The sequence below is a fragment of the Peromyscus maniculatus genome, chromosome 1 (assembly GCF_049852395.1).
Source record: "Peromyscus maniculatus bairdii isolate BWxNUB_F1_BW_parent chromosome 1, HU_Pman_BW_mat_3.1, whole genome shotgun sequence".
NCBI classification, from domain to species: domain Eukaryota; kingdom Metazoa; phylum Chordata; class Mammalia; order Rodentia; family Cricetidae; genus Peromyscus; species Peromyscus maniculatus.
In genome coordinates, this window is record NC_134852.1 from 34,692,963 (window position 1) to 34,705,328 (window position 12,366).

The 12,366-nt window shown below is 42.8% G+C and overlaps 1 protein-coding gene across 1 annotated transcript; it reads left to right on the forward strand.

Annotated features, from left to right (window-relative positions):
• Nucleotides 1-241: 241 nt before the first annotated feature.
• LOC102924790 (cytochrome P450 2G1) lies at nt 242-11,698 on the forward strand. Its single transcript, XM_006988026.4, has 9 exons — nt 242-549; nt 1,329-1,491; nt 2,919-3,068; nt 5,451-5,611; nt 5,991-6,167; nt 7,806-7,947; nt 9,419-9,606; nt 9,725-9,866; nt 11,128-11,698. Exons 1-9 carry the CDS (start codon nt 370-372, stop codon nt 11,307-11,309), a joined length of 1,485 nt encoding a protein of 494 aa, XP_006988088.1. The 5' UTR covers nt 242-369; the 3' UTR covers nt 11,310-11,698.
• The last annotated feature ends 668 nt before the right edge of the window (nt 11,699-12,366 follow it).

A 12,366-nucleotide genomic window follows, 5' to 3' on the forward strand; every position in this document is an offset into this window, starting at 1 on the left:
CCAAGGGCAAAAAAACAAAAGGAGACGAGCTCCCGTGGCAGGATAATGTAGGGAAGTCCCTGCTTTATGCAGGTCCCTATAAACAGATCTCTCATCAGATGCCACAAAGAATGTGAAGCTGAGAGACAAGGAAACATGAAATAGGAAGAAAGGAAATAATCCCATGTGGGTGAATTCAATATAGCTCTGTGCAGGTGAGAGATTACAAATTACATAAATCCACACCCACCAACCAACCGATCTGTCTCCTATGGCATAATACAGGGATAGCTTGACTCCCACAGGGTTCCGATTTCAGGCCAAGCTGATCTCCTAGGAGCTATTTAGGCAGGATCTGGACCCCAGGACACAAGCCCTGGACTTAGCACCATGGCGCTGGGGGGGGCCTTAAGCATCTTTCTGTCCCTCTGCTTGCTTTGCCTGCTCATCTGGATTGCGTGGGAGAGAACCAGCAAGAGAGGGAAGCTGCCCCCTGGCCCCACACCAATACCAGTTTTGGGGAACCTGTTACAAGTCCGAACTGATAACATATTTCAATCCTTCCTGAAGGTGAGTGTATCCATTTCTTCTTATAGCAATGAAGGCAACAAACGCCATAGCTGAGTACACACCATAACTCATGATTCCTAAACACAGACTCAGAAACAAACTTTAGGAAAGTTAGGATTCTGAAACTACAGAATCCTCAAATTAAGGGGGGCAGTGGGGGGGATCAGTCCTAGACCCTGAGAACCCAGAACAAAATCCCCTCTTCTTGGGATCATGTATCACAATATAAGGATTTGAGGAATCTAATTTTTTTAAATATCATTTCTTTTTTTTTTTTTTTTTTTTTTTTGGTTTTTCGAGACAGGGTTTCTCTGTGTAGCTTTGTGCCTTTCCTGGATCTCACTCTGTAGCCCAGGCTGGCCTCGAACTCACAGAGATCCGCCTGCCTCTGCCTCCCAAGTGGTGGGATTAAAGGCATGCACCACCACTGCCCCGCTGAATCTCATTTCTTTAAGCACAACTTTCATCTCAAATTGTCTTAGACTTTTAAGATGCTAAAACCCAGCATTTCAAAGAGAGAAGATGCAGATCGTGGAGTTCAGCTATTCCAAGCCCATTGTTTCACAAACAAAACCAAGATGTACAAAATTAGGGACATTTTCTGTCCAAGGTCACAGGAGTCATTTTGATGTTTTCTTGCCAATAGCCCTTCCAAGCTCAGGATCTTCTACTAGTCTACCTTTTCATCCTCCTAGAATCTCTACCCTCTACATTCCTTGACTGGGGGTCTCGTCACACTCCAATTTACTCCTTTCCTTGGTATCTTCCTTCACTCTCAGCTCCAGAAAAAATATGGCCCTGTGTTCACTGTGTACTTTGGTCCGAGGCCAGTGGTTATTTTGTGTGGACACGAGGCTATGAAGGAGGCCCTGGTCGACCAAGCAGATGACTTCAGTGGCCGTGGTGAAATGCCTACAATAGACAAGAACTTCCAAGGTTATGGTAAGTTGCAGCAATAAGAACAGGAATGATTGCAATAGTCTCCGTGTGCTGAAGGGTCTCTGATAGGTCCATAAACCACCTACATTAACTCCCTTGAGAAGGAGATGAATGTTCTGCTAACTTTGAAAGTGCAAAAGATGATGGTAAGAAAGGTAATGTCACACAGTATGTGTGAGGGCTACTTTGTTTTTCAATTCCAGAATTTGGACTCTAAAGTGCTTGTAGTGTTATTTTTATTCTTGCTTTTAGTGAATTACTGTGTGGTATTATTTGTGTACTCCCCTGAAGCCATCTCAGGCAAGCTTAGTTCCTATCTGCCCATATGCACATACAACACAGGTCACCAGCACCTGCATTTAGGAGTATTCTTGTCTAGTGTTACCTATACACCCACTCCTACTTGCTTGCATTCTGCAAATGCCTCTTTTCATCTATCTGTCTATCTATCTTTGTATCAATAAACATTTTTCTCAGTTCTACCCATTGTTCTATAAATCCATCAAAATATATTCATTATCCTTTGTATGCAAACATCTTTCCACCATATTATTCACATTTCTTCAATGTTCTATGTATCCAAGAATCCGTGCTTACTTTGATTTGTGCAGTGACCTTTAATTCATTCACACACCTATTAATCTTTCCATCCACCTGCTCTTCTATCCATCCAGCCACTTTTACTTCCAGCCATTATCCATTCATCTTACTTTCTCTACCCACAAATGCTTCACTCAGAGTCTTTCATCCTCATATCTTTCCAGACAGACAGACAGACATCTATCCACCCATTCACCACACCATGAACCATGCCAGTCCAGAGCACTAGCTGCTCATCCAGGGGACTTGAGTTTGGTTCCCAACACTCACATGGGGCTCACAACCATCTGTTGCTCCAGTTTCAGGGGAAATGATCCCCTCCTCTAGACTCCACCATTCCACTCTTCCTTTTGTTTATCAATATATTCTAAAATAATCTTATTGAATTTCTAAACAGTTCACCAATCCATACATCAGGTGATTTCTACTATAGTCCTCATGCAACTCCTTTGTACAGGTGCATTGATGTACAGTGGTGAGCTTCTGTGTACACACATATATATGTTTGAAGAATCCAACTGGCACCCAGAAAATAGAATTAGTATTTCCATTTAGGAAATACTCCATATGGCATTCCATCCTTACCTCCTCCACTTTTCTAGGCATTGAACATGAAACTAACCCAGCCACAGCTCATTAGCCTATAGAAAAACGTCCTTGCTCTACTGGATTTTTCATAGCCTCATTCTTTTTCCTTCAATGCAGACTATTTTGGAGGGAATCTTGATTTCCCATTGAGTCTGGAAGGTTGAGCTTTAATAATCGTGTCTACCACAGACTTGAGAGCAGAAAGGGTGGAGGGCAGGCGCCTGACCACAGACATTCCGCAGGTTTAGCTCTGTCCAATGGGGAACGATGGAAGGTACTTCGGCGTTTTTCCTTGGGCGTCCTTCGAAATTTTGGAATGGGGAAGCGGAGCATTGAAGAGCGGATCCAGGAGGAGGCTGGTTATCTACTGGAAGAATTCCATAAAGTCAAGGGTATGGAGACCACATCGGGTGACTGGGTGCTTAAGGAAAGTTAAGTCATGGGGAGACTTGGTGGGAGAAAGACCTGAAATAAGAAAGGATCGAAAACAATAAGGATTCATAGAGATTTCCAGGAAGGTTCCATATGTTAGAAATCAACATGGAAGATTCTGAGAGACAGTTTGTCTAGAAATGTTCACCAGTGAATCTCAGGGGTCTGCAACTCAAGAAACCATACAGGATTCTAGTGTTGTGTGAGCTTGCATCTTTTCCTAGAGAAAGGATCAAATGTTGCTATGTCATACATGCTTTATTGTGATGAAGAAAATAACACAAAAGTTACCGTCTTCACCATTTTTAAGAGTAGGTAGAGTTTTTGGGGCTGGAGAGATGGCTTGGCTGCTAGAGTACTGGCTGATCATCCAGGGGATCTGAGTTTGGTTCCCAGCACTCACGGAAGGCTCACAACAGTCCATAATTCCAGTTCCAGGGGACCCAATGCCCTTGTGTGGCCTCCATAGGTACCAGGAATGCATGTAGTACATAGACATACATGCAGGCAAAACACCTATACACAAGTGAAAATTCAATTAAAACAAAATTTTAAAAAGAGTATAGTTTGTCAGTGGTAGGTATATTCACTTCACTGGGAAACAAATGCTTAGAAAATTCTCATTTTGAAGGTCTTTACTCCCAATTACCCCTGGTGTTTGTGGAGGGGGGGTAATTTCTTCAGGAAAATTATTCTCTTGGGTATTTTACTACATTAATTTTTTTCAAAAATTACAATATATTTATATCATATTTCACCTCCCAATTCCTCCCACATCAGCCCCACCTCCGTATCCACCCAACTTCATGTTTCTTCTTTCAAAATAAAATAAAACAACAAAATTCAAAACAAACAAACACCCCTATCCAAGAAGTTATTTGCAACTGATAATTGATGGAAAGAGAAAAATCAATTTTCTCCAATGTAGTGTCAATGAATAATATCAACCACACTCCAGAGAAGACCACATACCCAGGAGTAGTCCAACACAAAACACACTATGAGAGGTTTTTGTTTATGTGTGATTTTTGTTTTATTATAGTTTTTAAAGGTGTCTAGTTCTTAGCATAAAATAAGGTATAGAGCCAATTGAGACTAGAAAGAAAAGACAAAGATTGAGAAATATAGAAACAATAGATATATATCTTTAAACCAGAAGTCCCTTATCTGGACTCTATAGACAAATAAGGAGTCCACCCATGGCTTTGAACAGTCTTGTACCTCCAGAAGTTATCTGCTATGTTTTACATCATGAATGTGTGCATGGTTCTGGAGAAATTGACCCCCACACCGTTTACTTGACCAGAATCCCATTTTACAAATAGTGCATCTGAGACCTAGCAGAATAATTTCTTTTTCCATATGTATGCATGTTGGATGTATGTGCAAGTACATGTGCACATACATGCACACATGTGTGGAAGCCAGGGGTTGATATCACATGTCTTCCTTAATTCCTCTCATCTCTATTATTATTATTATTCATGGATTATCACTGAACCCAGAGTTCTTGCTACCACAAATCTAGCTAGCCAGCTTTTCCCAGAGAATGCCTATCTCCACCTCTCAAGTGCTAAATCAGAGATAAGCTGCTACACTTTTTTAAACTGGCCCACTTTTTATCTGGGTGCTTACGATTCTAACCCCAATCTTCCAGTTTATGTGGCAAATGATTTGTCTGCTGAACCTTCTTCTCCCCAGCTGTAGGAAGAATTCCTTAATAAGGATTTTTTTAGTAGACCTAGACTGACATCAGGTGTTCTTTTCTAAATCGTTATTATTTTATGTGTATAGATGTTTTGCTTGCACATATGTCTGTGTGCCATGTGCATGCCTGGTGTTCCTGGAAGCCAGGTGATCCTTAGAACTGAAGTTGCAGATGGTTGTGAGCTGCCTTGTGGGTGCTGGGGATTAAACCTGGGTTCTTTGCAAGAGCACCCAGTGCTCTTAACCACCCCCTCTGGTGTTTTGTTTGTTTGGTTTGGTTTGGATTTTTTTTTTCTTTTTTCAGATGTGTCCTCTACTACTTTCCATCCATCACAAATACATTGAGGTAACGGTGACAAAAGATCATGCTGAACTTCTCTCGAATTTCTTGGGTGCTTATTCCAGGGCAGGTGCCAGGCCAGGCATTTTATATGCATCATCATATTGAACACTCACAGATCAATTAGGAGATTTCCAAACCAGGTTTCAGTTTGGGAATACTAGACTCAGATATGAAAATGAGGTGTTCGTGCATACCACTAAGCAGGGGACCCAGGGCTCTGTGTAAACACTGAGTGGTTTCTTGCCCTACCTCACCCATGACTGTCTCCAACATAGTCAGTTTCTACCTCCAGGAGCTCCCATAGACCCCACCTTCTACCTGAGCCGCACTGTGTCCAATGTCATCTGTTCCATGGTCTTTGGAAAACGCTTCGACTATGAAGACAAATGTTTCCAGAACCTGATGAAGATGATCAATGATAGCTTTGTGGAGATGAGCAAGCCCTGGGCACAGGTACTTATTAGTCACTAATCAACCCCATGCTCACCCTTCACTCTCAAGCAAGCACTTACCTGTATGCCACCTAATCCTCCTCCCTTCATCCCTAGGAGGCACTAATCAATTTGTCCAAGTATGCAGGAAACAAAGGGTTACACCCAAATCACAGATCCAACAGTAGACTATTTAGTGAAATAGGGTGTCTCTGGGTAGCTTAGGTTGGCCTTGAACCACTGATCTTCCGCCTCAGTGTCCCTGGTGATGGGATTAAAATGTGCTCTGCTCTGCCCTAGCTCCTGCCACTGACTTTGAGCCCAACTCTGACTCCAGAACTCGGCCTATCTGGTCCCTGATGCCTGTGACTGACACACACCTCTTTGCCTCTACCCCACAGTTATATGACATGTTCTGGAGAATCATGCAGTATTTTCCAGGAAGTCACAACCACCTCTATGACTTGTTAGAAGAGCTTAAGGATTTCATAACATCCAGGGTCAAGATCAATGAAGCATCCTTTGACCCCTCAAACCCTAGGGACTACATCGACTGCTTTCTCATCAAGATGCACCAGGTACTTTTCCCTTACACTATTCTTTTTGTCTTCTGAAACCCTCATTCCCACCATGTCAAACCCATCTTGCAACTGTTAGAGGAAAAGAGAAAAAGCATTATCTCATATAGTTTATTTCAATCTCTAGATAAAAATGTGGAAACTTTAGAAATGTAAACGATGTGCATCTTTCAAATAAACTCCCTTAAAATTAATGAAATCAGATTTTTTAGGATGAAATTTGTAGTCAGTATTCTCTAGAACCGTGGTTCTCAACTTTCCTAATGCTGTGATCCTTTAATATAGTTCCTCATGTTGTAGTCACCCCAACCATAAAATTGGTGCTACTTCATAACTAATTTTGCTACTGTTATGAGTGGTAAGGTAAATATCTAATATGTGACACCTGTGGGGGATCATGACACACAGAGGAACAGAACTAACAGAGTGTGTGTTTATGTGTGTGTGCGTGTGCACGTGTGCGTGCATGTGGTTATAATGTATTAGAATGGCTTACAGGCTGTGGTTCAGCTAGTCAACAATGTTGGTCTACCAATGAAATGTCCAAGAATCCAGTAGTTGTTCAGTCCATGAGGCTGGATGTTTCAGCTGGTCTTCAATATCTGCAAGAATCCTGAAGAAGTCTGCTCTGATGCCAGTGAAGAATGGACTTGCCAGTGAGGATGAGAGCAAACAGGCAAAGAGAGCCAGGTTCCTTCTTCCATGTCCTTTATATAGGCTGCCAGCAGATTAAAAGTGGATCTTTCCACATCAAAGACCCAGATGAAGTAGGTCTTCCCACGTAAAGTTGATAACCAAGAATAGCCATCAAATATCAACTGCATGTTAGTGGGCTTTTGTGTGATACTTCCTTATAAGCATACAGCATACACTGGTCAAAACCAACACCCTTCATCTTTGTGAGTATGGCCTACTTTCACATAAACATTTCCTAGCTTTCTTCTATGATAGAGAACATGCAGTAATTGCCTCTGTGCCTGGCTTGTTTCCAGTAACCTAAACTCCCCCAGTTCTATCCATTTTGCTGCAAAGGATGATTCCCTTGTTCTTCATGACACCATGTATATATACCATATTTTTTCTAAATTATACTTCAGATCTATAAAGTTTAGCATAAAGAAAGAAACTTAAAAATCTTAGAGTTTTAAGACCATCTATACAACAGACTATATTTTTGAAAATCAGAATGTACCTTTAGAGTCTCAGAATTGAGAATCTTGGATGCCCACTCTCTAAATTTGAGTTTAAACTTCAAAATCACAAGTTTAAAGTCTTTGAGAGGTAGGGACAATTATGTAGCCTGCATGCCTGTGTGTTGACCATTAGAATTCTAGGAAAATCATTATGTAACCTGAGTATTTGGCAATTGAAAGCTGTGTGCTCTGATGCCTCCCAAACTTTCAAATTGTGCAAGATTCTGATTCCTCTTCTTGCCCACTACATGCACATCGGCCTTCTCTTGCTGTTCCTCTAAAACACCAGACATGCCCCCGACTCAATATATTAGCTTGTGTTCTTTCTCCTGGACTTACTTAACCCATCTGTCCTCCTTTCACAAAGGCACCTCCTCTACACAGAGGAAAGGGGAAGGTAAGGGCTTGAGGGGGTGATTCTGTTGGCAATCCCTTTTGCTTTCAGGATAAAAGTGACCCCAACACAGAATTCAACCTCAAGAACTTGGTCCTCACCACCCTCAACCTCTTCTTTGCTGGCACAGAAACTGTGAGTTCCACCTTGCGCTACGGATTCTTGCTGCTGACAAAGTATCCCGAGGTGGAAGGTGAGTTTCACTCTGAGCAACTCATCTGTACCTCCCAGGCCTCCTTGGAAGGATAGAAATCTTGAAATTGTACATTCCCACAGCCTTGGCCTCTCTTCCCTTGATGACCTCAGAACATGGGGCCTTCACCTCCCTCATTGTCCCTGTCTTTGTTCTCTGTACCTGTTGAGACATGGTAACCTGTATTTATCATCTGACCCTCCTGGTCAGGATTTCTGCTTAGAGTGGCTTCCATTAGACTGATGTCAAGGAAGTTAGTGACTTTCTCTCTGACTTTCCAGTTCCCAGAAGCCCTTCTTGAGTTCCTGGGCTCAAGCTTGTTTCCTGCATCTGCAAAGCCTGAGCAGAACACAGGCATCTCTTTGCTCCTGTTAACACACCTCCTCCCCTAACTCGTACCCACCTAAGATTCAGACCCATGAATACTCATGGCCAATATGCATAATCTGCTAATCTCTTCATTTCACAGAAACTTAGTCAGACCTGCCAAGTTTCCTCTGACCTTATATCATCCTTATGTACATAACACTGATGTCAAGGATTTAAAGGTGGACCTCCTCCCTTCCCCTTTCTCTTAAAGATAGGATCTCGCTATATAGTGCAGGCTAACCCTGGTCTAATGACCACTCTTCTTCAGCCTTCTGGAACACTGGGATGACACATGCCATCAAACCCAGGCAAGGCTATGTGAGGGCTATTGCTCAGCTGACTACATTGTCCATAGCAAACAGAATTCATTTCTAATAAACTAGAATTTGATTTGGTTAGGGAACTCCAGTAACCAAAAGACATTTCTTGCTGAAGGAAACTCTCTAATTTGGTCTTTCTCTACACTAGTCAAGTTCAAAACAAGCCTTTGGTTGAGTAAAAACAACACCTGTGTATAACAGTGCAGCTGGACCCAGCATGCTGTCCTTATCATTATTCTCTCATGGTTTCTTGGTATTTTTAAGTAAAGATCAAATTCTCATTTGTCATTCAAGGATCTAGGCTGTGTACCTCCTGATGTCTGACCAGTATTCAAGAACTGGTACCATCAAGTACCAGTGATGTCTGTTGTTAAATATGGTGAAGCAATCCAAACACACATTATTCTCCCTTAAGGCTCACTGTTTTTTTTCTGGATCTAGAAACAAAATCTTCATCTCAAGATCCTTGACTTAACAACATCCACTAAACCAAGAACATGACTTGCCCATGCCACTCTACGCAGACATTCATTCCCTGGCCAGACATGTGGCTCATACCTGTAATCCAGCACATATGAGGCTGAGTAGGAAGAGAGAGCATTTGAGACCTAAACAATCTATATAGCTAGTCCCAGTCCAACGTGAGCTACCTAGTGAGGCCCCGTTGACAATCAAACAAGCACATGTTCCCCCAAACCACAAATAAAAACAAAGACCAAACAATGAATACAATATCAGCTTTTTTTCTCCCCTTTCCTGATATATTTTCTTTCATCTTACAGCCAAGGTTTACGAGGAAATTAACCAGGTGATTGGAACACACCGTATCCCAACAGTGGATGACCGGGCCAAGATGCCCTACACTGATGCTGTCATCCATGAGATACAGAGAGTGATAGACGTTGTACCCCTGGGTGTCCCCCATAATGTCATACGGGACACTCATTTCCGAGGCTACTTTCTGCCCAAGGTGAGGTTGTAGCCCATTGTTGTCCTATCACCTTTCCTGACCTCTCCCTCTTCCTGTTTTTGTACCCCCAGCCTCTTTGCCCAACACAGAATTCTAATGGCCTCTGTCTGAATCCCAGGGCACAGACGTGTATCCCCTGATTGGCTCAGCCCTCAAAGATCCCAAATACTTCCGCTATCCAGATACTTTTTATCCTCAGCACTTTCTGGATGAACAGGGGCGCTTCAAGAAGAACGATGCCTTTGTAGCCTTTTCCTCTGGTAGGTAATTATGCCTAGATTTCCCAAGATAAATACTAGAGTGGTCTCTCTAGGGTCTGTGTTATAGAGTTATAAAAATACTAAAATCCCAGATCAGGTAATATTGGAACCATTCACTTGAATGATTGTGGGCATGTGGGCATGGTGGTGCAATGTATGCAATCTCAATATTCAAAAGGCAGCAGCAGTAATAAGATTTCAAGCAGAAGGTCAGACTGGGCTCACAGTGAGATCCTGACTTTAAAACCATTGGAAATAATGAGAAAAAATTAAAATGTTAGAGCAGCAATAGCAGTGAACACACATTTAGTAAACTTAACCATATTATGTTAAGAATCATGTTAAAAATATTTCATGTTTCGTCAGCCATATGATCCTTGTCTAAACCAGGCATATCTGCCCTGTACTGTGGACACATGTAACCACTGATAACACCTGACTGAATGGTCATGTATGTGTGAAAATGTGAACATTCTTATTCAAGAGCACTGAAACATGAAACTTGTTTAACTGACACAAAATACTCTCTTTTCTCTGAACATAGTCAAACATTCTAAAAGAGGGAAAGCATTCATACTCTCCGCACATACCGACATAAAACAGCACCATAGCTTGGCCTCACAGACAGAAGTATGTTGGCCAGTGAGTGGCCTTGGCATGATGTAATTTTAAATGGCAGTCATGGGACACCTGGAGCCTTGGGTGAATTATTGCAATTCTCAACTGTGAAATGGACATTAATCCCTTCCTACCAAGAAATGGTTCTTGGTGATCAGGAAGATAGCCTTAAATACAATTCTTGTCTTTTTTTCTTTTTTAAATAAATCTCACTAGTATTTGATACCTAAGGCATTTGAAATGCCTTTGAGGAACTGAAATGAACAGACTTTTGAATTTTTTCCCCCTGATCTGGGGATGGAATTCACATGCTCTGAGCAAATGTTCCACTGTTGATTCACACACCCCAGCCTCTCACTGGTGGAATGCAGTCAAAGCTTGGCTATTGAGTCACACCCCAGCCCTCAAGGATCCTTTGGAACCAGTCTATCTGGTTCTAACTCAGGCAGAATCCAGGTGGGCAGGCAGACAAGAAGTTCCCACCTGTCTGGTCCCTCTAGGTGGCAGCTAGTAGTTGGGCAGTAGCAGTGGGACCCTAGAAAGTCTTGATAACACCCCCACATTGTGGATACAGCCTTGAGCAGAGATGCTGAGGAGTAGGTTGAGACTGCCACACATCTCTCCATCACTTCTGTGTCTACAGGAAAGCGCATCTGCGTCGGGGAGGCCCTGTCCCGTATGGAACTCTTCCTCTACTTCACTTCCATCCTTCAGAGGTTCTCCTTACGTTCTCTGGTGCCTCCTGCTGAAATCAACATCACTCACAGGATCTCAGGCTTTGGCAACATCCCCCCCATTTATAAGCTCTGCTTCATGGCCCGCTGAGTGCCTGCCCACTGCTAGGCCAACAGAGTCCTCTCAGAGTTGAGCTCTGATGGAATTCACTGATGCCCACTCTCCCTTTCTTCCTCAACCCTCCCTATACTTAGAGAAGTCAGTCTCATTGCTGTGCCCGAGGCCACGGGTCAGGAGAGGTGTCTAGAAACACATGGCTGGATGTGTGAAGCAGGTCTCTAGCCACAATTTGGGGCAAAGCCTGAAGGTCAAATTAAATTCACTGAGTTTCTCAACCTTGGTCTCAGTCTGCACCACACTCTTACAGATGCTTTGCCCTTATACAGTCCTTTGCCTTTGCCCTGACAGTGGCCAGAATATACTCTGTACTCTGTCCTATTTGCCTTTATTTCTCCTCCCCAATAAAGAACTCAAGACTATTGGCCATAACAAGTTTACTGAGTGTCACGTTGACAATTTTCTTGTTGCAGGAAATAACCAAGGGATGAGACAGGCAAGCTGAGAGCCTAAAAGCCGTTTACTGTGCGCAGAACAGGCCCAGGGGACATCAGTCCGAAAACTGACCCCTGAATTCAGTCAACCAGAGCCTTTTGTGCCCCCTGCTTAGCAACCCAGCGTGACATACACTTTGGTTGGCTCTGTGAAACTTGTCTAACATAATATATTAAAATGCCCCCCCCCAAAACAGAAGTCTATCATGGGCAGATTGTTTTCAATGCAGAAGGGTGGGGAAAGAAGGTTAATTACAGAGGAGACACAGTGAGCTCGCACAGGGTGCCGACCTGGTCTTATCTTTCTTTAGCTTCTGAGAGGGTCTTCTACCTCAAGGTGAAGTGTAGAACAGTTGAATTGGGCTTTCTGACTACTTGTTGCTGATAGCAATTCTCTATGCCACCAACTGATTCCCAGCTGGTTTGGTCACCCCGTATGGCATCAAGAGCATTGCTGGCTCAGTGTTCTCCTCACAATCGTCTCTCCTACTAAACTTGCTCTCCTGGTGGCTCTTATCTCAAATTCCAATTCTACACGCCCTGGATTCTGTTTTGTGTATACCTCAGTTATTCACAGCTGCTGTGATCCTGTTTCC